At 37.5% G+C, this 27,316-nt stretch overlaps 1 protein-coding gene across 1 annotated transcript in view; it reads left to right on the top strand.

Moving 5' to 3' along the window:
- Window positions 1-3,230: 3,230 nt before the first annotated feature.
- Window positions 3,231-27,316, top strand: part of LOC124107196 (cyclic nucleotide-binding domain-containing protein 2-like) — a 92,881-nt gene continuing 68,795 nt past the window's right edge. The window contains exons 1-6 of the mRNA XM_046465140.2: window positions 3,231-3,374; window positions 5,998-6,112; window positions 7,971-8,045; window positions 15,883-15,971; window positions 20,132-20,285; window positions 22,564-22,647. Of these exons, the coding sequence (XP_046321096.1) occupies window positions 3,253-3,374; window positions 5,998-6,112; window positions 7,971-8,045; window positions 15,883-15,971; window positions 20,132-20,285; window positions 22,564-22,647 (639 nt within the window). The 5' untranslated portion in view covers window positions 3,231-3,252. The remainder of the gene's footprint in view (window positions 3,375-5,997; window positions 6,113-7,970; window positions 8,046-15,882; window positions 15,972-20,131; window positions 20,286-22,563; window positions 22,648-27,316) is intronic.

Here is a 27,316-nt window from a genome sequence, read left to right as displayed (position 1 = left end):
TCATTCCACAACATATCCATGCACAAAAACATCACACCATACCCATATATAAAGTTATTTGTTAATTAAAAATAGCAAACAAAAAATCATGTAAGTCAATTTCCTCTCATTTACCATTTTCCAACTTACATAATTTCGTTGCAAAGCAAAATGTACTCTTTCATTCTTTTTATCTTGTGTGTTTTACAACAATCTTTTTTACTTTCATTTTTGTGAAATTTGAAGGTAATGAAAGTAAATATGTGCTCAGTCTTCTCCTTTTACCCAGAATACTATGTTTTCTGGTTTTGAGTCTCAGTCTAAAATGTGGATGTAGAATTGTGAGGATAAAAACAAAAACCAAAAACACACCTAATCTCAATCATGCCAGGCTGTGTTGTACAAGATAACAAGATAGGGCTGGGGCTGGGGCTCAGTGGTAGTGCACTTGCCTGGCATGTGTGAGGCACTGGGTTCAATTCTCATCACCATGTAAAATAAATAAAGGACTATCAACAACTAAAAAAAAATTAAGAAAAAAAAGATAACAAGATATAGATTTTTCCTGACTTTTACTAGGGCCTGTTTTATACTAGCTATTCATTTGCTTAGTTACATAGCTATCATATTGGACAGGGTCAGAAAGTAGGGTGAAATTCCTAACAACTTTTTCTATAGCTTATCTTTTCTGGTAAAAGGGATGCCGAAAAGAAAATGTTAAGAGTCTTGGCTAAAAATGAGGGTTTGCTGTTTTAAATTATTTATTATCTCTTAGCCTCCAGCTAGTTTCAAATTTTTAATGTTTTAAAATCACATTTCTTTCAGCAAACAATAAGTGAAAGAATATATCTTTTCAAGATGGTATTTTCATTCAAAATACTTTCATATTTATCCTTGGATTATACTAATTACATGAAGCAGGTTCAGATATAAAAAAAATGAGGCATCAAAGAGACCTAATAACCTTTTTAAGAATTAGAAAGTTATTAAGTTATTAAGGATCTTTCTGGGGTTGGGATAATCTTGGTTTTCTTCAACTATCTCTACTTAGAGTCATAAGAACTGTCTACTCTCCTGAGAAGAGACCAATCAGGACGGAGATTTGAGGCAGAATTGTTACCATTTATAACAAGCTCCTCAGCATCTACCAAGTACCTGACTGTATGCAAAATATTTAAAATTTTGTTATGATTTTCTTTCTTTACAGAATCAAACTGAGATGCAGAGGGGTTAAGAAACTCGCTGAAGTGTGCACAGCTAGTAAGTGCGGGTCACCAGGTTTGGCACCCAAATTTTTCTTACTTGAAAGCTCAGGTTCTTTTCATATTCAGCTTCCTTTTGGGCCCAGGTCATCTAAAATAAAGGGAAATAAGTAATTACTGTATTATGTGCTAGGGGGTACCAAAGGGTTACAGTGCCGCATTATCAAACTGTGGGGAGTCTAAGATGCACAGCAGGTTGAGTGATCAAAGAGACATTCCTGTGCCTTGGGGAAATTGGAGTAATTTCCCAAAGAGTGCCATTGGGAAGGAGGGATGGTGGGTGGTGGAGAGATAAGGAGAGTAAGAAGAGATAAGACTAGAAAAGCAAGTGGAGGGGGTAGGGGGTAAAGCATAAAAGAATCTTTGAAATCTACCTTCCTCTTTTTTTAGTTTATTTTAACAAAATTTTTGTGGTTCTGGGGATTGAACCCAGGGCCTGGTACAGGCCAGTCAAGGGCTCTACCACTGAGCCAAACCCTCTGCCCCAAAGCCTTTAGAATTCAATGAAGAAATTAGGATTATCCTCAAACTAATGGGGAACCTTTTAAAGGTTTCTTGCAAGGGAGTGGTATGTGTACAGGTTTGCATTTTATACATGTCATTCTTGCAGTTGCAGAGAGATGGAGGGCAGAGGGGGAGGAGTCAAGAGTAATTCTCAGATCTCTGTCTTGGACAAGTGGACAGGTGGTTCCATTCACTCAACCAGGGAACCACCTCAGAAAACAAGTCTTTCACCAAATCTTGTGGGGTGGGGAACTGATTGATTAGAGCTGATTTTGCACAAGAAAAATCAGTGTATGTTTAGAAGTGGAAAGGTCTTATATTCATGATTACTATTAGAATTCCTTAAGTCTTAAGACAGGTGGGCATCCTTGTATTCTTCCCCAGTTAAAAATCATGATTGTTTAAAAAATAAAGTTGATTTATACAAGCAATAGTGGCTTTCATAGATTGACTGTCTTAGATGAATTTCCTTACAAAACCAAGTGAATTTCCATATACTCTTAGTGTGACTCCATTCTGAGGCCTTTCTAATGAAATGAAAGGTGAAAATTGTAGAAGACATCAAATTCCTTGATGATCAATTCATTACAGTGGCTGTTTTTTTGGTGACAACGTACATTCTTATAAAGGGCTAAAATATTTAACTTCATTTCCCAGGAAACTTAAGGCTAACGAGGTGATTTTGTTAATGTTAAGCTATCTGTGAAAACAGCCGTGACTTATGACTCTATCTAATAAAGGAATTTCTAGGGTCCTTTGCGCTATTAGTGTCCACAGCGTGGTTTATAAAAGTAGAGACCTTGGCTTTCACGGCACAGTTCCCTAAAATTATGCTTATGGCTTCTGAATGCTTCAGTCCCCTCATTTTTCTCCCTAAGGGTCCAGATGCAGGTTACACTCTTTCTTGGTAAAGAGTGGGGACGGGGGTCCTCTGTCTTGCCTCCCACCTTTCCCGGTGAATGACTTCAAGCAGTTTGCAGACCAAGGGCGTTTCCTGGATCCAGACCAAGAGGGAACTTAGGGTGAAGCCTCAGGACTTTGTATTTAGAAAAAAGCATCTTTTGCCTAACAGCACTTCTCAAACTTGTCTCCGAAGGACCTCTCTGATGCCTACCCGATGATTTGTCTCGCCCAGCTACATTTATTTTAAAATCAGGCATTATTTTAAAAACGAATGCAAATGCTCTATTCTACCTCTTCAGCTTATCCTTTTTAGTTTCACATAAATAAATAAATAAATAAATCAATTAATTAAAGTTCAAATTCCCCACTTCCACGAACGCATTGACTGTTTCTGCTCCAACTCCACGGCTCTCGCCCCGCGTCCCGTTGCCCCAGACCTGGTTCACTACCTGGGTGCCCACTTGGAGGAGCCAGGGGATCTTTGAGTCAAAGGAGTGTCCTTTGAGTCAGAGGAGTGTCCTCCCCAGACTCCGCCCTCCGGCCACCTCCCAGGAGGGCGCCCAGCTCTGGGCGTCTCTGGGGACCAAGAGTCAGAAGTGCACAGATGGCTATGGCTTTCACCCCGGGGGGCTCTTTGGGGACGCTTGGTTCTGGGGCTAGGGAAAGGCTGCGACGGGCCGCGGGGATCCTGGCGCACGTCTGCGGACTAGCCCTGTATATGAAAAGGTAACTGTCGCCCAGGTGCTGGCCTGCCGCGGCCAGGGCCGCCCCTTCCCTCCTGCCCTGATTCCGAGGCAGCCTCCACTGGGCTCCTTGGGCAGAACAGAAGGCAGCCGGCCAAAGCAGCCCCGTCGGCCCCTCCGTTAATTTGCTGGTAATCCCTAAGGGGAAAATCTTTGCCTTTCTTCTCTGGGGAACCGTGTTTAGTCGCCAGTGACCCATCTCACCTTCTCTAAGTGAATCAGAGGTGTTAATTTGGCCCCCAAACAAAGAGACCTGAGGATGTCCCAGGTTTATCACATTTGCCTCTGGAGCGTGCAAGAGTCAGGAAACTGGCCCCCTGGGACTTGGATTGTAAGTGTTGCTCCAAGTGTAGGGAGTAACCCTGGGAATGTTTGCTGACCCAGGAGAGCTCTGGGTTAGTGGTGGGAGTCGGACAGACAGCATGGGTGGCAGAGGGTTTTATTTTTGTTTGATGTTTGTTTTTCCTGACATGAACTGGATGAAGAATTTACCTATAGAGGTCTTCATGGAAATGAAAAAAAGCTGACTTTGAGACAGCATCTGCTATAGTTTGGATCCAAGCCAAGCCCAATTCACAGTATTTTCCTAGCTCCCTTTAAATTTTCACTTTATGGCTCCTTTCTGGAGGATTCTTAGGGCACAACATTCACTCTGATAACTTCATAATCCAGCCCTTGACCTTACTGGTTTAGATAGTTGTTGTCCAATACAAATACAATGTAAATCACAAATGTGAATTACATTTGTAATTTTGAATTTTCTTGTATTCACATTAAAAAGGGGAAGAGGTTCTGGTGCCGTAGTTTTTGCTTATAATCTCAGCTACTTGGGAGGTGGAGACAGGAGAATGCAGCAAAGTTGGAGGCCAACTTGGGCAACTTAGCAAAACCTTGCCTCAAAATAAAAAATAAAGGGTTGTAACTCAATGGTAGACCACCACTTGGTTCAATCCCTAGTGCTACAAAAACCAACAAAAGGATAACAACGAAAATCTCTAACAAGCAAAAACCCCAAACAGGTGTGTATAAGTGGGGTGGTGGAGAGAAACAAGTGGGATAACACATGATAATTCAATACATGTATACAGCGTGTAACAATCAAATTAGGGTAGTTAACTTTTCTATCTCCTGAAACTTTTTTTTATAGAATGGGAAAAAATTTTTGCAAATTATTCATCTGATAAAGGATTAATAGGCAAAATATATAAGGCACTTTGTAACAAAAACAAATAATCCAATTAAAAACAGGCAAAGGATATGAACAGACACTTGTCAAGAAATTTCAATGACCAGCAAATTTATGAAAAAATGCTCAACTTCACTACATCATAGAAATGTAAATCAAAACCATAATCACATATCCTTTTGTTCCAGTTAGAATGGCTATTAACACAGAGACAAAAAAAAAAAAAAAAAAAAGCCAACTCTGGCAAGGATGTGGCAAAAAGAGAACTCTCACACATCACTATACATCACTGGCAGGAATGTAAATTAGTGCAACCACCGTGGAGACCAGTATGGAAGTTCCTCAAGAAACTAAAAATAGATCTACATAGATCTACATATATCCTGCTTCTGGGTATTATAACCAAAGGAAGTGATTATCAGCATATCAGAGAGACACCCCCACACTCATGTTTATTGCTGCATTACTCACAATAGCTAAGGTATTAGCTATCTATCAACAAAAGAATGGACAAAAAATGTGGAGTATAGATACATATATGTGTAAATACATGTATATGTATAAACATATAAAAGAATGATATCCTATCACTTGCTGTAAAATGGATGGAACTGGACTACATGTTAAGTGAAATAAGCCAGATTCAGAAAGACAACATCTGCCTGGTCCATTTCACATGGGATAGAAAATAAAAAAAAATGTTTGTCAGAATGTATAGATAGTGATTGCTAGGGGCTGGGAATGGTGGAGGGGAGAGGGGTTAGTGGGAGGTTAGATAATGGGTATCCAAACACAGATAGATAAGTTCTAGCATTCTACAGAATAGTGGAGAAACTACAGTCACAATAACTTATTATATATTTTATGAATAACTAGAAGAGAGGAGGAACTTGAAGGCATCACTCTCCTGACGAGATTAATGCAGTCTGGACTGTGGAATGGGTCAGGTTTCAATGGGACTGTGTTAGTGCCCATGAAAAAATGGTTTCTTATGAGTGGATCCAGCAATTCCCCCAAGTCCCTCTTCCACATGCTCACCACTCACATGCGTTCTTACCAGTGTGATGCCATCTGCCATGAGGTGCTCAGCAGAACTGAGAAGATGCTAATGCCATGATCTTGAACCCCCAGAACTGTGAGCTAAACAAACTCTTTTCTTTATAAACTACTTGGTCTCTGATATTTTGTTGTAGTACCAGAAAATGGACTAAGGGAACCACCTTGATATTAAGTTGTCAATTTCACCTTATTTTTTGAATATATGCCATAGAATTTCACTTCACATCCTGACTTATACATTAATCTGTATATGTTCTACTCTAGTTGACATATTTCCATATTAGCTTGTTATTGTGCATATTTTCTCCATCAAGTAGGGACCTATTTTTTTCTACATAATTTTCCTTTTTATTTTCTGCAGATATGTTGAGAAGAGTCGAGCAGAAGAGTGGGCACTATTTTACTTGAATATGAAGAATCATTCAACTAATGAACCATTTTTGTTTACCATGAGTGATTTTTCTAAATATAATTTGGTTAGTATTTTTTGTTTGCATCCTAATTAATAACCATAGTTTTTAGAATAGCAAAATCTTAATTCATTTTAAAATTATTATTTTTTGATTATAAATGTGATGAATAATTATAAGATATCACCTATGGTAAAGGTTAAAGGATAACAATGTTCATTGTTTCCAAGACATGGAGAAATGAACACTTTCCTCCTCTTGTGGGCATGTAAATTCTTACAGGGATCTGGAGGTCAATTTGACAATACATAATATTGTCCAGAATGTGCACGCCACATTCCTTGGCTTAAGGATCATGTGTTGTCTCACCTCTGTTGTATTTTTCTTGGCAATTTTAGAAATTCACCTCATGAGTATGATTAGATAAGTGCACACATTTGTATATTCAAAAATGTTCTTTCAATTGTTTATAACTTTTTAAAAAGAAAGCAATGTACATTTCAACTGTTTTTATTTTGATATGTAAAAGTATTATATTATCTTTACTATAACATTTTATAGTTATTTTTAAAAATTTGAAGTAAAATAAAAGTAATTCAGGTTTCATGAAAGAAATTTGGAATTTATAGAAAAGTCATAAAGAAGAAAATGAAAAAGATTAAAGAATTTCATCCCAAGAGGACAGACGATCAATCTTAACATTTTGGATATATGATTCCTTTCTTTCTGTGGATATGAATGTATTCAAAATTTTTATGGTGATATATGTTTGGTAGAACAGTTTGAAATTTTAGCATATTCAATACTAAACATAATTTGAGATTACTATTCATATCATTCTATCAAATTAAAACTTAATTCTGGAAATTAGTTTATTATGTTTAATAATGATTAAAAGTTTATTAAAATTAGAAAATTAGCTTATTCTATCAAGTTAAAAGTCAATTCAAAAAATTCATTGATTATGCTTCCTTTTTTAATACTGTGTATATATAGTTAGTAAGTATATGGATATCAAATACAAACAATTCATTCTCATTTTATTTGGTACAATTCAATTATTATTATTAGTCATATCAATAACAGTTTTCTTCTGGTTGCAGGCACTTATTAAGAGTAGATTATGTAGGGTTTGTCAGGGTAAAAGTTTGTTTTTCATGGCCCTGTGTGAATAACATTTACTAGATCCATTAAAACAGTCCCAGCTTGGCACAAGTGTTAATTTGCTTGTATGGTATAGTTTCCAATGTAGGCAGGTATCAGAGTGAAGCAAAGTTCCTTAAGGATCTCTGTTGTATTTCTTGAGTATATGAGACCACATTCATATAACTTTTATTACAGCATATTGTTATATTATTTTATTATTAGTTATCATTAATCCCTTACTATGCATACTTTAAAATTAAATGTTATCATAGATGTGTAGGTATAGAAAAATAGTATATTTGGGGTTTGGTACTGTTGGTCTTTTCAGACATTCACAGGGGGTGGTTGAGCATATCTTTCACAGATAAGGAGGGGACTGTAAATACTGTTGACCCTCTTTTAATGGTACTCAAAGTCTTCTGGTGAGCCTGAGATTAATTTAAATCCACACAGCGACTCATGATCATAACTCACAAAATAGCATTTTATTGTGCAAACATCCTCAGCTTATTATAAAGGTTTTGTTGTCTTAGTTATAATCAAACATGTCTACACTTAACAGTCAATAAATTCCATTACTTGCTACTTCAACTGCTTTAAGTAAATCTTTTTCTTCAAGATATTTCAACAAAGTTTATGTGCAGAGTTTAAAGTCAATATTACATAAACATACCACTTCATGTTCCCCAGACTATAAATCCTTCACAAGTTTTTAGAAGAAATTGTGTCCATGGGAACAAGTAGCATACATTCAATGTAAATACACTTTATTTTACAGAGCAAAAAATTTGAAAAGCTGAAGACATTGTTGTTCACTCAGCCTAAGCAAAGGAGCCAAGAAAATCTCAGAGAGGTAAAATAATAATAATAATAATAATAATAATAAATTTTCCCTATACATGTTAATCAATTATGCATTTCTTCTATCAGCATAGCCCCCGTCCAGCTCGGGCTACTGAACCAAGGTCACTTGGGTGAATTTGGGGTGACAGGAAATGACCACGCAGACATGGAAAATACCTTTTTATGGGCGTCTAGACGGCTTCCCGCCTCCAGTCAGAGGCTCCCACAAGAGGGGCAAGAGAAAAACACTGCAGGCAGGCGACAGAGAGGGGGAGCACATCCTGAGGCTTGACCTTTATTATTGGGGGGAGCGAATCCATAGAACATTCTATCCAAAAAGGGCAAAGGGTAGGGTTACAACAAACAGGTGGGTGTAACTCAGCCCCATCAAGTGACACCCACTCCCAGAGCTGTGCCTTTCTTACCTGAGCAGAGGCAAGACCACGTGCATTACAGTGGGTCGATTCCAGTCCAGTACCTTCTGGCTCAGGACTTAAAGATGTGTGCATAACTCCTGTTCAGGGCGGCCCCTGACCTATCAGTTTCAACAAATAACACGTTAACACTATAAAAAATCATGCCAAATAATTTTACTTAGATTTCTACCATCCTAATCCTTGCCTAACTTTTAGAAGTTTAGAAATCAAATTGAGATTAAATAAAGGTGGTTGAGATATTAATATTTTCTTTTGGTCTAGTGAAGCAATTATTTTCTTTCATTACTTTTATACAGTGATTAAAGAAATTTTAGTCCACAAGTTTCTACTTTGTGTTCTATTTATTTGAGGTATGTATTTGACATAAATAATTGTGAATATAAATCAATTTCTTTAAAGCCTATTAAAATGTTTTCCATAGCTTTAACTTACTAATCTTTGAATGAACTTCAGTGATCCATTATGTGGATGTGAATTTTTGTCCCTAAGAAATTAGGTGAACCTAATTCTCTATTAAAATTTTAGTATGCTTAGGCAAATCAGAATTGTGTTTGTTGTTTTTTAGCCTCTAAAGAATGTCATGTTTTATGAACTAGCTATAAAGTAAAAAGCTGTATTGATTTTTAAACATTTTAAGATATAAAACATTTCAGAGTATCCTAAAGAATAAAGTGCAATATTAAAGTATTAATCATTATTTTTGGCATCAGACATTTCTAAAAGTGGGATTTTTTTTTGTGCATCTGACATTTCCTTGAATATACCTACACTATTTTTTACCAGGGGGAATCCAACATTAGTAAATAGCATAGCCATGGAATTCTTGTTGCTAGGAGCTGAACTTTTTATCTGAGTACAGAAAGCTCTGAACTTAAAACCTGGAGAGAGTAATATAAGTAAACATGATTGAAATTAATTTTTCTCATATAATCATTTTAAATATTTTTCCTGAAAGTGTATAAACAGACATGAGGTTTACTCTATGAATAACATGCATACTATGAACTATATATCTTCTTTTTTAAAAATTTTATATCTTCTCTTTAGTTATACCTGACAGTTGAGTATATTTTGACATATTCATACAAACACGAAGTATGTCTTATTTAGGATCTCAGTCTTGTGGATGTACATGATGTGGAGATTCACTGTGATGCATTCATACGTGTACATAGGAAAGTCACGTTAGATCCATTCTCTGCCCCCTCTTGTGTGTAGCATCCACATATCAGAAAGAATATTCAACCTTTGGTTTGGGGGGACTAACTTATTTCACTTAGTATGATAGTCTCCAGATTCATCCATTTACTGGCCAATGTCATAAAGTTTTTCTTTTTTATGGCTGAGTAATATTTCATTGTGGGTATGTATACCACATTTTCTTTATCAATTAATCATTGAAGGGCACCTATGTTGGTTCTATAGCTTAGCTATTATGAATTGAGCTGCTATAAACATTGCTGGTGGGACTGAAAATTGGTGCAACCATTCTGGAAAGCAGTATGCAGATACCTCAAAAAGCAAGGAATGAAACCACATTATTCCTGGTTATACCACTCCTAGGTATAATCCAAGGGAGTTAAAATCAGTGACACAGCCACATCAATGTTTATAGCAGCTCAATTCACATCTTTTTTGAGTAAGCACAAATCAGTCAAGATGTGTTAAATTATCAAGCAGTTGTGATTCACAGTAGAGATTACCAAAGAACGCTTTCCAGGATAGGAAGAAGTGCCAGGGGTGAAGATACTGACGATGAGGTGGAGGTGACAGCTTTCAGAGCCAAGAGTAGAGGGCGGGCGTCTTACAGTAGCACACTGGCTCCTAATCATTGCAGCTTCATGACCCTGTGTTTGGTGGTTTGAAAGGCGTTTATTCCCCTACAAAGTCATTCATTAATAGTTTATCTCCCCACTAAAAAAAATAAAAAAAAATCACCTCTTACCATCAGTTAGCACTTTTGATCAGCAATATGACTGATATTCTCATGCTGAGTCGATTCATGATTCTAGCTGAAGCAAATAAAATTGACATATTATTCTGACTTTACCATAGGTACATGAATAATCTCATTTAACTTTGCAATAACCCCCAAATTATTGCCATGGTCAATATCCAGGCGCTCTCCCCCTATATTCTCTCCTAGGAATTTTATAATTTCTGATCTTATATTTATGTCTTTTATTCATTTTGAGTTGACATTTGTGCATGATGTAAGAAAAGGGACCAATTTCATTGTTTTGCAGATGGAAATCTAGTTTTCCTAGCAACATTTATTGAAGATTGTCTTTCCCCCATTGCGTCTTATTGGTGCCCATAGTTAACCACATATGTTTGTATTTATTTCTGGGCTCCCTATTCTATTCCTCTGGTCTATGTGTCTGTTTTTATGCTAGAACTATACTGTTTTATTACTACCATTTTGTAATGTAATTCTAAATCAGAAAGTATAATCCTCCAATTTTGTTTTTTCTTCTCAGTATTTCATGGTTCCATATGAATTTTCGATTTTTAAAAATTCATATGAAGAATGTCACTAGGATTTCAATAAGGATTACATTGAGTCTACAGATTAATTTGGAAAATATGGACATTTAAAAATATTAATTCTTATGATTCATGAGTGTGATATATATATATATATATATATATATATATATATATATATATTTCCACTTGTTTGTGTCTTCTTCAACTTCTTTCACCAATATTTTTGAGTTTTTAGAGTACAGACTGTTCATATCTTTGGTTAGATTTATTTCTAGTTTTTTGATTTGAAGCTATCATAAATGGAATTGTTCTCTTAATTTTTTTCAGTTAGATTGTTATTTGTGTATAAGGATGCTACTGATTTTTATGTTGATTTTGTGTCCTGAAATTTTATTGAATTTGTTTATTAATTTTAATAGTCTTGATGGTGAAATATTTGGGAGTTTTACATACAGAATAATGTTATTTGCAAATGATTTTCCTTCTTCCTTTCTGATTTCAAGTCTTTTATTTCTTTTTCTTGTCTTATTGCTCTAGCTAGTATTACTGTGTTGAATGGAAGTGGTGAGAGTAGGTAAGCATGCTTACCTTATACTAGAATTTAGTGGAAAAACTTTCATTATTTCCCTGTTGATTATAGTGTTACTTGTGGGTTTTTCATAAATATCTCTTATGTTGGGGAACTTCCTTCTGTATGTAAGGAAGTTTTTGAGAGTTTTTATTAAGAAAGCATGTTGGACTTTATGATATGTTTTCCATGTCAATTGCTATGTTTGTATGGTTTTTATCTTTCATTATGTTAATGTGTATCACACTGATTGATTTGGGTATGTTAAACCATTCTCGTATGTAAAGGATAAAACTAAGTTTGTCATCATATATAATCTTTTTTATGTGTTGTTGGATTTAGCTTGCTAATATTTCATTTAGAATTTTTGCCTCAATGTTTGTTGGAGCAATTGGCTGGTAGTTTTCTTTTCCTTCCTTTTTTTTTTTGGGGGGGGGCTTGTTTGTTTGATGTCTTTGTCTGGCTTAGTTATTAGAATGATACTGGCCTCATAAAATATACTTGGAACTATTCTCTCCAGCTGCAATGTTTAAAAAGTATTGGCATTAATTTTTCTTTGAATGTTTGCTCAAGTTTACTGGTGAAGCCATCTGGTCCTGGGACTGTCTTTGTAGGGAGATTTTTAATTTATTATTCGATCTCCTTTTTTTGTTGTTTTTTTGTCTGCTCATACATTCTATTTTTTCCTGAATCAATCAGTTAGATTGTATTTTTCTAGAATTTCATTTCATTTCCTTATATCTAATTTGTTGACAAATAATTATTCATAATAGTTTCTTACAATCCTTTTTAGTTGTGAGGCATCTATAATTTCTTCGCTTTCATTTTCAATTTTATATAAGTATTCTTTTTCACTTTTTTCCTGAGAAAATCTGTAATTTCTCCACTTTTATTTTTTATTTATTTGAGTCTTCTCTATTTTTTTCTTATGATAGACTAGCTAAGTGTTCGGCAATTTGTTAATTTTTGAAAAGACCAACTCTTGTTTTTATTGATTCTTTCCATGGTTTTTCTATTCTCTATTTATGTTCTGATTTTTGTTACTTCCTTCTGATTTGGTGTTTAATTTGTAATCCTTCTCCTAGTTCCTTGAGGCATAAAGCTAGTTTATTTATTTAGGATTTTTCTTTTTAAATATTGACCATTATTGTTATAAACTTCCCTCTTAGAACTGCTTTTGCTGTATTCCATATTTTTTTTATTTTGTATTGTCATTGTCACTTGTTTCAATATATTTTTTCATTTCCCTTTTGATGTCTTCCTTGACCATGTTGTTTTACAGGAGCATGTTGTTTAATTTCCATGTATTTTCTAAGATTTCTCCTGTTGTTGATTTCTAATTTCATAGCATTGTGGTTTGAGCCAATGCTAGACATTATTTTGATCTTCTTAAATTTGTTTTTTTAGCTCAATATATGATCTATCCTGGAGAATGTTCCATATGCACTGGGAAAATGTGCAGTGTTTTCCTGTTGGACATATACAGATTTCTGTATATGTCTGTTGGGGCTATGTGGTTAAAAGTGCTATTCAAGTCTAGGATTTCTTTATTTATTTTCTATTTAGTTGATCTACCCATTGTTGAAAGTGGGGTATTGGAATTCCTTACTATTGTTGTGTTGCTATCTATTTCTCCTTTCATGTCCATTGATGATTACTTTATATAGTCACACACTCCAATATTAGCAACATATATATTTATAATTATCATGTTGTCTTGATGAATTGATTCCTTGAAGTCTATTTTATCAGAGATAAGCATAGTTTCTTCCCTGCTTTGGTTACAATTTGCATGGAATAGCTTCTATCTTTTCACTGTTAGCCTATGAATATCCTTAAAGATTATCTGGATCTGTGGTAGATAGCATAGCATACAACATCCCCCCCCCAAAAATCTATTCAGATATTCTGTGTCTTTTAATTGAAGAATTAAAACCATTTACATTCAGGATATTATTGATAGATAAGGAGTCACTAACTTCCCTTTTCCAATTTGGTTTGTGGCTTTTTGTAGCTCCTTTGTTCCTTTCTTCTTCTCTTGTCCCGCTTTGTGACAAACTGTGGAACAAGGTTTCTGTGCTCGAGACCTTAGGAAACTACTGCAGCATCTGGGACTTGAAGCACAGGGTCATTCTCCAAGGCATGCATGGATGTCATCTCCCACTAAGCTGGGATCTCCTGCTCTCAGGCATACCCCAGCAGCTCAGGTCCAAGGGACTGGGTATAACTGGGGTTCTGACCCTGGGGACAAGGTACCATCTTGGTTCTGGGAAACCATGGTGCTCCAGAGGTTTGGTTCCCCAGGACCAAGGCACAGCTGCAAAATTGGGACCCAGAAACACCAGGGAATAGTGGCACCTGGGGGTCTAGGGAATAAACTACCATATAGTAACGATTCTGGGATGATGGGACACAGCAGTGGTTCATGCTCTGTGAGGTGAAGTGCAGCAGCCTTAAGAACCCAAGAGTGGGTTGGGGATGCTGTGACTTGGGTCCTAGGTGGCATGGAGCAGTTCGGCAATGACTCCATTGCCTGGAGAAGTAGCTCAGACTGTGGAGAGCTAGTCCAGTTCCAGGTTGGCAAGCTGTCTTGGAGGTCAGGGTGACCAAACTTGGCCAAGGCTTAGATTTCTTGAGTTGGGAGGTGTCATATCTGCTCAGCCTCAGAAATCACAGCTATTTGGATCCCTTAAGGGAGATGGTGCTGCATCTGCTGTGGTGCTAAGAGGTGCAATTGCTCCTGTGTTCTAGAGGCTTGGAGCCCCCAGAGGTGGCCATAGCCTTATTTGTAGTGGGTGGGAGACTGTTTTTAAGTGCAGGAGGCCTGAGATCCCCAAGGGGTAGGGCGCTGTATCAGCTACGATGCTAGGGGTAGGGTGTGACTATTCCAACGTGCAGGAGGCCTGGGGTCCTGGGGGATGAAGTACTGCCTTGGCTGTGGTGCTGGGGTGTGACAACTCCAGTAGCTCAAAACTCGGGGTTCCCAGTAGCAGGGTACCACTTCAGCTTGGCCCTAGGGGGATGGTGCACTAGGACAGTGCTGGGACTGGGATAGGTGGAGAACAAAAGCTATATGGCAGCGTGGCCCTAAAGCATAATAATTAGCAGCTTTGCTTGGGGATGACATGCTACTGGGTGGGTATGGTGCAGTGGTGGTTGAGCCTCAGGGATGGGGGAATGCAATGGCTACTCTCCACTAGAACAGGGCGCACTCTACAAGTGGCTCTGGTTCTAAGATGGTAAAGAACAATAGCAGCACAGGAAGAGGACAGCATCTGCTCCCCTGTGAAGTAGCTCAGTGCTTAGAGTCCAGCAAGGCTCAGAGCCTCTGAGGCTCCCGGAGTTTCCATTAGTAAAGATGGTAGGTGTTGATGATGGCATGGACTTCTAGGGTCCTCTCGCTTACTGTTTCCCTGCAGGGAGAAGGTCCTCCTGGTTCTGAGCTGATCCCAAATGGGTGGATGCGGTGTTGGAGGCAATGTATTTCCTTCCTTTCTCAGTGGGTTTCTGTTTCCTTTTTGCTCCTCTCTAGTGCTCTTCTTTAGTTAATTTGGATGAAATGTAGTTGAAAAGTGCTAGGAACTTCTAGCTGACCATCTTGCTGACACCAGCCCCTGGAGCTAATCTTTGTATAAGGTAGGAGTTAGGGGTTCTGAGCTACTTTTTTTAGACTTTAAAAAATGCAAACATTTTAAAGATTTAGTAGCCATGTCACGTACATTCTCAAAAATAGTAGGCAGATCAATATTAATGCATATCAAACTTAGTACTTTGGAAGAAGGGAAATAAGGCATATCTGAACTTCTCACTTCCAGTAGCCTTTAAAGAAAGACCATCTTCACAGAGGTAAGTGAAGTTCTGACATTGTAGAAGTTCATGCGTAAATGCAGGTGAGGACCATCATCTTCTTGCTGTGTCTCATGTCTTCTTTCCTTCCACAGGGGAAGTTTTGCCTTATTAGGATCATACCAAGCTGGGCATGGTGGCATGCTTCTGTGGTCCAAGCACTTGAGAAACTGAGGTGGTACGATCACTTGAGTCCAAGAGTTTGAGACCAGCAAGGGGAAAACAGTGAGATCCTGGTCTCAAAAAAAAAAAAAAAATCATAACAAAGTCTTATTACTCTGTTCATAGAATATTTTATATCCCAGTATCCACTATGTAAAACTTGGCTAGCCTTTGGAGAACACATAAAACCTATTCTTGTTTTGATTATCAGAAATATTGAAGGATCCAAGCTAATAGCAGAACATCAGCATAATAACTTCCCTTTAGACCTTTTCTAAGCTATTATTTATTTATTTTATTTCTTTCTTTCTTCTTCTTCTTCTTCTTCTTCTTCTTTTTTTAAGATTCAACAATGTCTAAAGATGAACAGGTCATTTTGCAGTCTGCCAAATGAAGTTCAGCTCCAACTTTGCCAGACCGCAATATATCAAGAGTAAGTGACACAGCCTGGCATGGTAGCACAGGTCTATAATCCCAGCGGCTCTTGAGAGGCTGAGGCAGGAGGACTGTAAGTTCAAAGCCAGCCTCAGTAACTTAGTGGGGCTGTAAGCATCTTGGAGAGACCCATCTGTAAATAAAATACAAAAAAGGGCTGGGGAATGTGACTCAGTGGTTAAGAGTCCCTTGGTAAAATCACCAGTGTATATAAAAAAAAGTAAGTGACACAGAAATATTCCATTCAAGTCTTTGCAGTCCCTAAGAAAGGCAGTGCCAGATGGTGAGTAGAGTTTAGCAAAACTTCAGAAACAAAAGGCATGTTACAAAACGAATACTGACCAAAAGGAATATGTCACCATTTGTAGTTTGTGCTTTGAACTCTGTAATGTAATGATGAGTTTTCAAACCAATCTGAAGCAAACTAGAAAACAGGATGAAGACTAAGATTTTTATAAGCAAAGGAGCAAAACGATAAAAAATGACTAGACTTCTACAGAATGAGGGAGAACATGCAAATCCAGGCAAAATGTATTAGGCAAAGTACTTTAAGTTTTATGATAAAGGTCTGCACTTGATAATTTGTAGTTTGGAGTCACCCCAAATCTCTTTAAATGCTAACTAACTTTTTCATAGTTCTTCATAGGTTAACTCTACCTTCTCGGTATGGACTATAAACAAAATAAAACAAACAGAATAGCTACCTTTTTCAGAACCCCTCTTAATATATAAGACAATGATTTAGATTCTGATAGATATGCTTTGAGATATTTTGATTTGAAGTTAATATATAGAGGAAAAGCAGGGTGAGGGCCTCAGTGTTTCTGGTACAGGTATGGGCAAAGGTCACATGAATCTTTGCTTAGGTGAGTTGGTTTCCTAACTGTGGTGGAGATAGTGTGGAGTGGGTTTGGCCCAGTGTCTTCACCAGAGTGGATGCTAGAAGTTGAGCCTGAAAAAACACTTTACTAACTTTTTCAAAGAGTCTCTATGGTACCTTATCCCCGTGGTAAACCCTTTCTTAAACCAATCCAAGTGGATTCTGTTGTCTGCAATTCAGAGCTGTCTAATATAAGATCCATTTGTATGTGATTCCTTCTTGGAAAAAACTTGTGAATCATTGACTGCTTTTCTCAGGAGACTGTCAAGTAAAAATCATGGATATTCAGAACTTTTAGTGAGGAGTTACTTTCATTAAGTACCAGTTCATTCAATGAAAATTGCCATTAATATTTACTCAGATTTTCCCTTTTCAATGGAGGTTAAAAACCAAAAGTGAATCAATATTTTTCTATAAATAATTAATAATTTTCATAGGCTCTTCTTAGAGTTTAATAGAAAATTTACCTATATAGCCATTTGCATATTATGTAGATAGTTTAATTTCTGAGTGTGAAGGTGTTAAGCCATTTTCTATTCTTAAAAATACTCTGATTTCTATATTAGTTGTGTTGGAATAGTTTTGTCTATAGGCTTAACAAGGAAAATAAATATTAAGGAGGAAGAGGAATCCATTCATAAGTGCTTCAAATGCTCCGGAAGCATAAAATTAAATGTTTAAACATGAGAACTGTATTTAGTATTGGCATTCCATCACTAAATAGGCTCTTGAAGAATCATTCTGGGGTTGTAGAATAATACAAAAGTAGAGTACAGGTCCATGTAAATATTTTATGGTTTTATTATATGGGCAATATTCTTAAATTTTAATGCTGCAGGAGAAATGGGCAGCCCTGTAATCTTTGTGTCAATGAAATGTAGAAGAGGCTGATGATCCAATTAGTGTAATGGACATCTGGCACCCGAATGATGCACTTCCAAATCTGGCTGAGAAGAACTGGCCCTCACCCACATTTTTGCAATATAAAAAAGAGAAAGCAGGATGCAGAATCCTCCTCCCTCATTTTCTGTGATGATTTTAATCCAACAGAGCCCTGAAAATCAGACTTGCATCCACTGGAGGGCTTTTCGTACATGAACTCTTCCCTCTAACTTTGCCTTCCCACGTGCCCTCTCCCTTCCTTTTCCATCACATACTTATTATTGGCCTCATTCTCATGATTCCACAGTGGTCCACTGGACTATTACCCTATTCTTTGTTCTTAGAAACAAATCATTATCTTAAGGACATTTCATGGTGTAACAGTTATCTCTGAAATTTTAAATCATTTTTCAAGACTGTGGAGTTGAGATAAGGGCTTTAAAAAATTTTTGAGTCTTTGTTAATATAAAAAAATGGAAAGTCAGAAGTCTTCACATTTTAATCTTATAATTTTCTTCCTAACAGCAGTGAAAATAACAACTTCTTGCATCTTCTTTTTTTGGAACTAGAATCATAGTTCTTTAAGTAACCATATAAGTTGATCTTAGAATTCTATTCACTTGCATTATCATGTCCTGTATATTGAGGTACAGTTGAGTCTGCTATGGTCTTCTTGTGCTACTACATGCCTTGCCATGTATGCCAAAACTCTCAGAAATTTGACTATTATTATCATTTTTTTTCATAAGGGCCACTTGTCAGGATTGTTCATATACCTAATAATTCTGAGATAATAGTGCATTGCAATTCTGGTACCAGAGCTGGGCTCCTTCCAGACAAATAATAGGCTTGAATACGGCTTGCTATAAATCAATGGATTCCCTAAGCTCCAGTCTCTTGTGACTCATCCTGCTGCATATTGAGGTTCCACTGGCCTAAGTATTGTCCTATGGGCCTTGGGGAAGTTGTGCAACCATGCTGACACTACTGTCACTGTGGCTGATGTAACTAATAAATATTTGGTATGTGGCTCAGGAGTCTAGTGCCTTCTAACAGCATCCATAGAACTGTGGAAGCCTAATTTCTTAACTTTTGTTATTTTTTGGGTGGGGTTTTCCTGCTTTGAACTCTCCTTCACACTGTAATACTTATAGAAATAGGGCTGAATCCCAATACTGTATTTATAAAATATCATCCTTTTGAAGAATCTAAATCACTGGTAGATGTTCTTTATTTTCCCCCCAAAACATTGTGAATCCTAATAGGTGCATGTTTATTCCTATTTTGTAAATGAAGAATTAGAAGTGGAGGGTAAGTGATTTTCTCAAGGTCATTTAAGTAACTGATAGAAGATCAAATGCTCAATTCAGACCTTTTCACTGATCACATCAGAATGGAGGCATCTTTACCACATAGTACTGCCATCTTTCTCACTAGGGTTTTCTGCAATGATGATACCAACTTCATTTGGGACTTAGGAATTATAATTTATGTTCTAGGAAGAAAGGATTCTGGGTAGTATAATTACTAATTGATAATGTGAAATTATGCAGATTTACCAATATTTCAATAGAACATGTTCTGTTCTAGTCTTCACAAAAGGTAATACTCACATGAGAAAACTAAAATAAAATCAATGGTGTTCATTCTCAGCCTTACAGTGTTTCTCAAGTATAGTTTCCTCAAGATATTATGGAGAGCCTTGTAGGGATAGATCTCTGGGTTCCATCCAGATCTATCTAGTCAGAATTTCCAGGGTGCAAGAGAACCGTGTTTTTAAAAAAGTTTATCCAGGTAAACGTTTGTGTCTGTTAAAGCTTATCATGAATTATTGCCAGAGATGAACTGCTTCTATAAACCAAGAGTAAGTAAACTATTATCCTCTGGCTAAATATCTACATTGAGAAAAGTGGTGAATTTTACAAAACTGTTCCTGAATATATTACTTTAAAAAATTCTTGATAAAAAGTGCACAAATCATCACCAGATCTATCTCCCAGAAAGTCAAAACCTTTGCCTTATATCATGAATTTAGCAGTAGTGGTTTTAAAAAAGGCCTATATTTGTGAAAGAGTGGGTTCACCTAAGTAATTCATTTGTGTGGAGACCTTCCACTCTGTGGTTGTGCAATACCTCCTTTTGCTTATTCATAAATTCACTCAATCTATATACATCGAGTACCTACTTTCTGGGACCAGCGCCATTCCAGGCACTGCTGCCACAGCCCTGGGTATCAACTGCCCTCAGGGTCTATACAGAAGAGGATGGTAACTGCTCCTTAACAAAAGTAAACCTCTGTTAGGCAAAAAATGACAGGGTTTTTGCTTTTTGTTCTGTTTGTGACTTCCAGCTAGCCATTTTGCAGGAGAAATGTCTTTGATGTTCCTTCCCTCCAGGTTTGGAGCTGAAAGCCTGGTTCTAAGGCAAGGACATGCACCTCTTGAATGCTACTTGATTCTTGCTGGCCGTTTAAGGGTTGTATCAAGTAACACAAGCACCAACAAAAACTCTGACATTTTAAGTGAGTTTGAAGAAGGCGACTTCATTGGGGTAAATACTGTCTCACTTTCTCAGTCTCTCATTATAATTTTTTTATTTAAAAATTTTTTAAAATTGTGATGGGGGTATCACCCAGTGGTAGAATTTGTTCTCGGAATACATGAGGCCCTGGGTTCAATGTCCAGTACCAGGAAAAAAAATTATGTAATCCATATTTCATTGTGTTAAAATAAGAAGGTGCTACAGTATTGTCCTCGAGTATTAGATATTTTGGTAACTGAAATACTTCAAAAACAATACATTTTTCCTTAGTAGTGTAGAGCCACCATATGTCCTAATATAGTTTCTCAAAATTTATCAATAAAATTAATAAACAATTATTGTTTTAATTGACCAATTTAATGAATGAATTGCAAACCATGTGGCTGTAGAGGTAGGGTGATATTCACAAATTAACTGCTACTTATTCAAAGAACTCTTTTTTTAATAATTTTTTTTTGTAATTGTAGATGGACAGAATGCCTTTATTTTATTTATTTTTATGTGGTGCTAAAGATCGAACCCAGTGCCCACACATGCTAGAAAAGTGCTCTGCCACTGAGCTACAGCCCCAACTCTCAAAGAGTTCTTTTTGGTTCTTTGAAGAAATTCTATGCTTGCAAAAGATTTTATGTAAAAGGGATAAGATTTAGGTTAAGAAAGCAGCTTGTGTGTAGAAATCAAACTTACTTCATTTCTACATTTAGTCAAGGCCAGATTGGATTTGGAGATCCCTGAAGTCCCTAAGTATAGAGATCTTGCGAAGTGGGAATATTTGCTGGGTTGATTTCAGAAATGTCAACTGAGGTGAGATATAGTATCAGAAACAGTGATAAAGAGTCTGGACTTGATTCTCCAGGCAGTGAAACTGGTTGGGGTTTTTTTTTTTTTTAGTAGGGAGGAGATGGATTGGATTTTCATTAAGATGAATGACTAGTGGTGATGTGGGGACTGTATTAACAGGGAGAAGACAAAATGGAATTGGAGTTGGGAGACTGATCAGGAGCCCCCAGACCAAGGCACTGGATGTGGGGATACCGAGAAGGATGCGGGCTGCAGAAGCCTCCTCCTGCATTTTTTGTAATGATTTTAATCCTAGTGAGTCCACTGTGCTGCCCTGACTCTGTGCAGATCAAACCAAGCCATTGTTTTTCAACTAAAGGAAAGAATCTTGGATATTATGTGATGTTTCTCAAATTTAATTTTTTAAAATATTGTGGTCTCTCTCCTCCTCCTTCTTCCCTTTGGTACTGGGAATTGAACCCAGGGGAACTTTGCTACTGAGCTACATCCCCAGCCCTTTTTATTTTGAGACAGGTTCTCACTAAATTGCTTAGGGCCTCGCTAAATTGCTGAGGCTGTCCTCGAAACCCCAACGCAAATTTAATATTAAAGTCATGCTGTGATATGCACACTTTTGTTCTTTATTGCCACAACCTTTTCAATTTTATAATCATAAAGAAGTGTTACAGTTTTGTAAATGTTCACACTAATGTCTCCCTGTCCCCTGCCCATTAGTGTCATGGATCTATATCAGTTTATCTACCTCAAGCTTGCTATCTTCAGAACCAAGCACCCCTTTTCCTCAGTAATAAAGTGTTAAATGGAGGTAGGACACAGTATTACGTATGTTTGTAGATCATGATTCTGTTTTGACACATGAAGTGTTTCAGAGTAGAGAAGTCTCCACCTGGGGTTCTGTTTTCATAGAAAACTTTGCACGAACGAATGCTGCTGGGACTGTGGGTTATATGAAAGCATGGACCACACTAGTCCTTATTCATTTAATCTGTAAGCTCAAGATTTTCTTTTAAGTTCTAGTGTTCTATAGCACAGTAGGGTGACTGTAGTCAACAATCACTAGAAGACAGGATTTTGAATGTTCCCACCACAAAGAAATGATAAATATTTGAGGTTATCCATATGCCACAGACCAGACTTCATCATCAAACATTGTCTATATGTATCACAATATCATTAGGCTGGGGTTATAGCTCAGTGGTGGAGAGCTTGCCTCACATGTGAGGCACTGGGTTCAATCCCCAGCACCACATAAAAATAAATAAACAAAATAAAGATATTGTGTCCATCTATAATAAAAAATATTTTAAAAAAGATATCATGCTGTACCTCCAAAATATGTACCATTATTCTGTATCAATTTAAACATTAAAATTATTTATTTAAAATGATACACCATTGTAATTTTATAGTTTCCCAGACTTCCAGTGTAAGATTAATGTCAGAGCTGAAATAACTTTAAAGAGGTGCATTTGTTTTTGTTTTTCAGGAAATCTGCCTCTTAACAAATGCCAATCGACCTACTTCAGTTGTATGTGAAACAAATGTAGAACTTCTGGTGGTAAGTAAAGAAGTGAGTATCTGATGATGCACATTAAACAGCTGATGTTTTAAGGAATCCCAGATATCTTTCAAAGCTAAAAATATTCACATTGAGAATGAATACTAATGAAAATTATGCCTATGGAATAAATAATGTTAGGTCTTATCACACACCATAAGGCATTTCGAAGGATTAAATTAAATCTGTTAGATCTGTACCTGGAAGAACAAAATGGTAAGTGGTAGTAACTGTTGCTGTTCTTGATTATCATGAGAACAAATAAGTTCTTGCTGTTGATGGCAAATATGTCCTTCTAATAAAATTGTCACGTGAGTATAAATGCTGTATTGTTTAGGAACAAGACAGTTTGCTGGCTTGTTACTTTGTTTGTAATTTAGTCTTTTCTAGTTGTCAACGGACCTTTATTTTAACTATTTATATGTGACTCAAACCCAGTGCCTCACACATGCTAGGCAAGCACTCTACCACTGAGCCATAACCCCAGCCCCTGCTGAGACTCTTAATAATTGAGCAAGAGCTGTGTGTGCATCTGGTGTTTGGCCATCACAGTGTGTTGTGTTACTGTATCGAGTGGAAAGCAAAGTTCTAAATTTTCATCGTTTTGGGGGAGTGATTAGAAGTGTTTAACAGTTTTTATAATAGGCTCAGGGGTGCACTATCATCCCCTTTTTATTTAGAAATATTTATTAGGTAAATCTCAGAAGACACACAACCTTAGTTTGAGGTTAATGGTGATCTAACAACAGGTACTGTAAGCTGTCTTTTATTTTATTTTATTTTTTTGGTTTTATTATTATTACTCAAGACAAATGGTTTTCTGAAGCTATTTAGGCCATGCATTCCCACCCTGCCTTATAAATCTTGATGTGCCAGGGAGTGGAGAAATGGCTTAATTGATCCCTTGGGAATGTTGAAGTGAACTAATTGATTAGGGAAGATGCTGTTCAGCTATGTAGATGTTAGGAAATTATTTGTTCTTTCATTAGAGAAACTGGTAGCATCAAAATCTTGCCTAGAGATATTTATTATTAGTCCTATGGTCCTAAGAACCATCTACTGTCTCTCAGAGGCACTGTTGGTGAGCCATTCTGGAAGCAAAGGAATGTGTTTAAGTCTGCATTTGATTAGAATTTTTTAAATGGATACCTTTGTCAATACTTATCAGATGAAGTTCATGAGATTTTTCTGTGCATTAATCATTCTGTGATATGCTCCTTGAATTTGGAGTAGAATATGCAGTAATCTAATTTGAAAATGTCATGAGAAATTTCTTGAACACTTTAGCATTGATGAATATCAACTTAATAGATAACATGCTGTGCTCTTCTTTACTGAGCCGGTGCTACAGGAACCTGATGGGCTGCAGCTATTATGGTCACAGTAAGTGCCACAGAGTCAACATTTCTATGAAAAAAAAAAAAAGCATCAGGAGTACAATGATATATAGGATGTGGTTTTCATTTTAAATCATATTTGATTTATTATTTATGGACTAAGAAAGAAAGGTGAGTTCCATTAACCCAGTGACCTTTATTTATTTATTTCCCAAGCAGGATAATTGCATTCTAATGGAAATACAGGAACACTAGGTATTGTAAATACAACACCATGAAGAGGAAGGGTTGCTTATTTTGGCTTCTGAACGTGTCCAGCAGGTTTCAATATACATTTATACAAAACTCAAATTCCTTAACAAACAAAATAGAAAAATGCTACCCATGCGTTACCATCAGGAAAACATAAGAACATTCCTGGCATCAATCTGTAAGCCTGTCATGTTCTTTTTAAAGGGTTCATTTCATTCAGGACTCTGATTATAGAGTCACAAGCATCCCTGTGGTGTATCTCAGCCGTGATGTGCTCACGCCTGGGAGAACTGTGCATGTCTTGGTGAAGATCATGACCCTTGGGCTTCGGCTCAGGCGCCTCTTCACAAACCTCCTGAGTTCTCTGATCTGATCACATCATCTGGGTCTGAAGAGACGGATTTTGAGAACTTCCAGCCAGGAGGAAGAGACCAGATGTCTCAGTTCTGCTCATAGGTACTAGGTGTTCTGAGTCCCAGAGTGACTCCAGGGAGAGGTCAGGAGCGGTCTCAAGGATTAGTTCACACACCACATTCTCTGACTGGTGTGCTTCAATTTCATTCTGCTCCAGGGACAGAATGAGAACAGTATGGACGGTGTCCATTATTTTTTGCAAAGCTGAATTTATGCACATTTTTTTTAAAGGAGAATCTTTTAGATGTTAGGAACGTTATATGTTTTCCTGAGGCTAACACAGGGGCAGCATTTTTCTATTTTGTTCAGAGGAACTTTTTAGATGATGTCCTTTTTATTTTTATTTTTTGGTACATAAGGCCATATTTTTTAAAATAAAATGATACTGACCATCCCTGGTAGTTGTTTTAATGTTCTTTCTTGGTACACACAAACCAAAAAGTGGTTTCTAGCTCTAGATAAATTCCTCTACTTCTATGATTAAAAAAAAATTTCAACCTATCTGGGAAATCCCCCAATCTGGAAACGGTGTAGTTTGTCAGACTGTTTTGTCTTATGAGGACTCGGATCTCATGTCAGGAGATGCTTCCTCTGCATTGCTGGTTTGTTGTTGTCTGTGCTACGTTGACTATCAAAACCGTTTTGCTTGGTGCTGAAGAGCAAGGGCTGTAAACTCAGGTGACCAGAGTTCAAATTTCAGTGCTGCCTCCGTGAGCATGTGGCCACTTACTTAAGCCTTCAAGAGCTTCATTTTCTTTTCTGTGTAAAGAGAGACAATGGTAATAGTGGACTGAGGGGTTAACAGTGCCCATTAAATTAGTTAATACAGATAAAATGCTTAGAACAGTGCCTGGTATATGACATAGATTGGCATATATGAATTTTGAAACTGAATGACGTACCTTCTTTGCCTTGGCAACGGGACATTTATAACTAGATTTATGCATATCTAACTCCACATTGCCTGGGATGTGATTTGGTAAAATAACATGGCCAGCCCTTTCTCTTTCCCTATCTATATTTCTCCCCTCCCTCTGACCTCCTCACCTATTCATTTTCACCCTTGTATTATGTGCATTTTAAATAAATCCTGCAAATAGTTGGGATGGGGTAAGATATAAATAAATGAAATTATTGACTTTAAAAGTTCTGCCTCCGGCACTAACAAATCTTTTCGGACCACTTCAGGCCTGAGTGGCCTCGCCGTCCCCTGACTTCAGAGCTGTTCCAATTATCCAACTCACTCGGCTGCATGAAGGTGGTTAGAATATTCGAGGTGAAGATGAGGTGAAGTGGCAGTGGTCATGAGACCCTGTGGGAACCCAGGCCACTGGCTGCTGGGTGAGAGCCCATCAGGAGATCTTGGGAGTGAGAGCGGGGTGACAGTATCGCTCACTATGACTTATTGAGCACTCTAAAGTAAAAACATGGGTGTGCTAAGGATTTTGCTTGCTTTATCTCATTTAATTCTTACAATATCCCATGGACTACTTTCCCCACTCTTTCAATAATTAAGCGGGGGAAGCTAAGGGATATTAAGGAAGTTATCCAAGGTTCCCAGACGAATAAACCTTGGAACTAGGACTCACGCCAAGGACCTGACTAGGTGAGCCTGGAGAGATGGTTGTGAAACTTCCTGGTTCCCAGGATAATGAAAAAGGCTCTTGCATCATTTGTGCCAAGACTCACTGTCTAGTGGCTTATCCTGCAGTTTGGCCCCAGAACCCTTGCCAAACCTCACTTTGTGCCTGACTCAACGTCTGTGCTTACCGCCTGGCTCAAGCACAGGCGACAGTGTTTTCTTGCTAGATTTATGCTCAACATTTTTCCATAGTAAGGTTGGGCTGGGTACCGAGAAGAAGGCAGGTGGAGCTCCCACGCCACCTGGCACTGGGCAGCCACGCTCTCTCCAAAGCAGTAGAGAGGTTTGTCCCAGGACATGAGCACATCTCACTTCAGTTTTCATGCTGGTAGGTGCTGTGCTCAGCCCCGCAGTGGAGTGGTCTCTGCTGAGTCTTCCCTTGGTTGTGTGTGTGGGGGGGAAGGGGATGAGTACTGTGGCAGAGAGTGGGTAGCCACAGGGAACTGGAGGACTCATTTTGCATTTGGAACATCTGCATCACAGGTTGTACCCAAAATTGTTGGATGGCTGTCACCAGTACTGCTATGGTCGCCCAAGAAAATTACAGGGGACATTACAAGGTCACCTTTTTCTCTTTCTATGTTTGTTCTGCTCCTTGTTTGCTCAGAAACTTGATCCATCAATACCATTTTAGGTTTGATTAGATCTTAAGCCCTAAAAAAGAGTTCTGAGCCACTGAGAAATAAAAGGCCCTGGGAGATTAGAGATTACACTCTTTAGCAGCATGTGGCTGATTATCCATTCGAGGTCCAGATTGTACAAACACTTGTCTCCTAGAAGTTCTTAGGAAATTGATCTTCGGAGGTGTATTACCCATTTGTTCTCAGCACACTTACAGTTTCCACTCTTGCCTTATTTCAGCAGGAATGACTCATTTTATACAGTTGATTTACTCCAGAAGTCCAAAAGCAGTACAGCATTATGACTAACGACCAGAGAGAAATAAATTCTAATCCTGACACTGCTACTTACTTGCTGTGTGACTTTGAATAAAATGACAGCCTCTCTGAGCCTCAGTTGGCTCACCTGCAAATGG

The sequence above is a fragment of the Marmota monax genome, unplaced genomic scaffold, assembly GCF_021218885.2.
Source record: "Marmota monax isolate L192 unplaced genomic scaffold, Marmota_monax_Labrador192_F-V1.1 WCK01_AAM20220418_F8-fsc00025, whole genome shotgun sequence".
Lineage (NCBI taxonomy): Eukaryota > Metazoa > Chordata > Mammalia > Rodentia > Sciuridae > Marmota > Marmota monax.
Note: the sequence above shows the minus strand (reverse complement) of the source record. Positions and strands in the feature narration are given on the sequence as shown.